The following is a 3,503-nucleotide window of genomic DNA, read 5'->3' on the forward strand; positions in this document are numbered from 1 at the left end:
CGTTTGTTGGCTTTAGATCACATTTCCTCAAACTCAGCTCGTATAATTTCTAATCAGTTCATACAAAAATAAATCGTCTTGCTTTCAATGTCTGTTATTAACCTGGGGTTTGAAAGTATTGCATGAAAGTATTTTCATAAATGGATTTTGGACTGTGCCCGAAAATTTATTTAATACTGTTAATTTTGCCGGCAAAGTGCATGGTAAAATGACTGAAGTTAATTTATGAAGCACGTGGCTTTAATATTTTCAAAAGTATCGTGATGGAGATTCCATGAAGTGATCTCCCCCGCCTCCTTTGACATAATTAAAATATCAGCGAATAGGAATAAAAATTCTTAAATAATAACCTGACGGGAGGTGAAACCCGCAAGCATAAAAGGCAATAATCGCACGATGTGTTTTCCAAGTGCTTGAAAATTTATTCATCAGCATGATATCTATATTAGAATTATGGTACCTGGAGTGTTAAAACACTTACTCGATTTGCAGTTAGGGTATAAAAGGCACTTAAACACGCTGCGCAGTTTGATGAAGAGTTGGCTTTTAACACAGTCATCTTCACAAATAGTAATCTATTGACTAGATTTCCGATGAACTTAAACCGTCGGCAAACTAACTCAACCGCGGTAAATCAGATTGCATTTGCTCTTGTTATAAAACTTGTGACAATCAGAAGAACATCCGTAAAGAACACTGGACTGAAATGAATCTAGCAGATGGGAGCACTTCTAATTTGACCAGCAATGGTATTCCAGACGAAGGGCTTGAAATTGCCCACTACAAAGAAACCCTATGGTTCGAAATCTTTCGCTTGACCTTTCAAGTCTTCCTGGCTTTTGTTGGCGTAGCAGGCAACATCATTGTGTGCTTCGTGATCAGCTCTCAAGTTCACATGCGCACAATTACCAACTACTTCATAAGAAACCTGGCTGTGGCAGACATCGGAGTTCTTCTTCTAGCTTTCCCGTTAGCAGTAATCAACGAGCAAGCCCCGGATCACTGGCCTCTAGGGAAGTTTACCTGTCTGTATGTATTGCCCCTGTGCGATGTCTTCCTCGGCGTTTCCGTGTGGTCAATCACCTTGATAGCTTTTGATCGCTATAGAGCCATAGTGCGGGGAGCCCTTCCGAAGCGTGGGTCCACTGTATTTAAGTCTGCGCGCTGGATGGTAGCCTGTGTTTGGTTGTTGTCGTTTTTGGTCATATCTTTGCCGTTGTATCTTGTTATGGAGTTCACTGATCACAAACCCGCTTACGACGAGGTCGATTGTTTCCCAAAGTGGCCAAACAACGAGGAAGGGTACAAAATGAAACAGTCTTACACGATCGGCTTAACCATATTCTGGTACGTTCTTCCGCTTGGTATCATTGCGGCTACGTTCTGTAGCATTTCACAGAAGCTCCGCGTCAGTAGCAAGTTCAACAAGTTAATCAGAAAAGAATGTAGCGACGGTGGCGAGCAAAAGATTCGAAAAAGGGTTCGCGAGCGACAAAACATCAAAGCCAAAAAGCTCTTAATTCCAGTCGTTGTAGTTTTTGCTGTGACGATGTTGCCACTCAATGTTTTCCGCCTCGCAGTCTTGTATTGGGAAGAAATCTACGCGCACAAATATTTATGGGTATATTACAACACCTGCGTGTTATGTGTCGTTGCCAACTCATCGGCAAACTTTTTCATTTATTCTTTGGTAAGTAAGGAGTTTCGCCAAAGTTTCAAACGCTTTTTCTTACGAAATATGGGTGCGCCGAGCTGTCAAGGTGGTACTGAAAGAACCGTCCGTAGTCCACTAAGTCCAATAGATTTAAAAACTTTGAGTTCCCTTCCTTCTAAAAAAAGAAGTGGAGGAGACGATCAGAATGTAAATAATAATCAAGACAAATTGTGATGCAGCATCACTTCATCGAAAACTTTAAATGACCTTTAATTGAAATGACGACCACTTCATTTTCCTGAATTAAACGCGATGGTAAAGATTGAAGGAGGCACTTTCTAAAACCAATCTACAGCAAAATAGACAGAATTAGATAGATTGTCATAAGGCCGGGGCTAGTGGATTTTGATAAAGCGCGAGTCAGTTCCATCTGGAATACGTGACTTCATGATCATGTAAATTCATCAGAGCGCGAAAAACACGGATGTTTGTAATGACGCCTCTAGCGTAATGCCATTTTCAAAAAACAAACAATTGTATTCCAGAACGCCACGTTTAATGAAAAAATGTTTCCCGACAGGAACAATCGTAGCAATGATGACTGACAATTGATATCCCGCGAACCAATGACATTTGCTTTGGCACTAATAACGAGAACCTGAGTGTTAAATTATCTGTTTTCTAGGGTGGCCGAAGAGTGTCTGTATTTGTTTTCTCCGTTGGCCTATTTGGGGCAGGCATTTCTATTTTCTCTCGGCAATTTCCATTTGCTCACTGAAAATGCACGGTCAACTCGCAAATTTTAATTTCAAAGTTCGCCCTCCAGCATTGTGCAGTCTTTCACTAATGATTCATCCTAACTGAATTGCACTCGCAATCACGTGGTTTTTTATGCAAACGGTGACTGGATTTATACCAGAGACGGATCATCCGTCTGGGACGAACTTGGGCAGAGAACGGTGGCTCGCACGATAATACGTCTGTGTATAAATACGGGCAGACATGCGCATCATCTGTTCAGACGAAATATCCGGATAGTTCCTCTTTGTAGACGAACTTCCGTGGATAATTCGTCTGGACGGATCATACGTCTGTGTGTATAAATAAGGGTCAAAGAAGAGCTATCCAAGCGGTTTTGCAGTAAACTGTAAACTCAAGATGGCAAAGAAGACCAAAAAAGCACATGTATGGACGGTAACTGAGAATTTAAATATTTTGCCTTTCTTCTAGCTGACATTTTCGTCAACTGTTCTTTTTGCCATTTTGAAATTTGCCGCCAATATTTACTTGACAGGTACCTAGTAAGCCTTTCGTCGCGCTTTCTCGGAAATTACCGGTCGAACTATAACACACACGAATGGATCGTCTACTAGTTCATCCCGTATTTATGCTAGCCAGATGATTCGTCTTGACGGACGATCCGTCTCTAGTATAAATCGAGCCGCTAGTAAGGTGAATTTAACACTTCAGGTAAGAAACTGTTTGTAATGCAAAAAATGTTATAGTGGAAGTTTAGTTAGCTATCAAGCTATATAGCTAGTTTACAGGCACTCCACTTTATTCAACGTGAAAGAATTAATTCAAAAACTTAACAGAAACATTGTTAAGAACTCCAGCTGGATGGAGGCAACCAGTTGGCTATTTACAAAAGGTGGTAGAGTTGAATCCAGGACAACCGCAAACAAATCCAAACAAGATTTGACTCAGAGCAGCCACATGCAAACCCAACGCCATGACAACTGGACCATGCTGTCTCCCCATCTAATGAACCTCTCATCAGTTAATGTGCAATTGTGTTTCTGATATTGTAAGGAGAATTTAGATGCTGCTAAATATTTTGGACCAATTG

At 40.9% G+C, this 3,503-nt stretch overlaps 1 protein-coding gene across 1 annotated transcript in view; it reads left to right on the forward strand.

Annotated features, from left to right (window-relative positions):
* Window positions 1–452: 452 nt before the first annotated feature.
* LOC138019809 (neuropeptide Y receptor type 2-like) overlaps window positions 453–3,503 on the forward strand; it is a 3,137-nt gene continuing 86 nt past the window's right edge. The window contains exon 1 of the mRNA XM_068866711.1: window positions 453–3,503. This exon is cut by the window's right edge and continues 86 nt beyond it. Coding sequence (XP_068722812.1) covers window positions 707–1,888 — 1,182 coding nt within the window. The 5' untranslated portion in view covers window positions 453–706 and the 3' untranslated portion in view covers window positions 1,889–3,503.

The sequence above is a fragment of the Montipora capricornis genome, chromosome 10, assembly GCF_036669925.1.
Source record: "Montipora capricornis isolate CH-2021 chromosome 10, ASM3666992v2, whole genome shotgun sequence".
Classification (NCBI taxonomy): Eukaryota; Metazoa; Cnidaria; class Anthozoa; order Scleractinia; family Acroporidae; genus Montipora; species Montipora capricornis.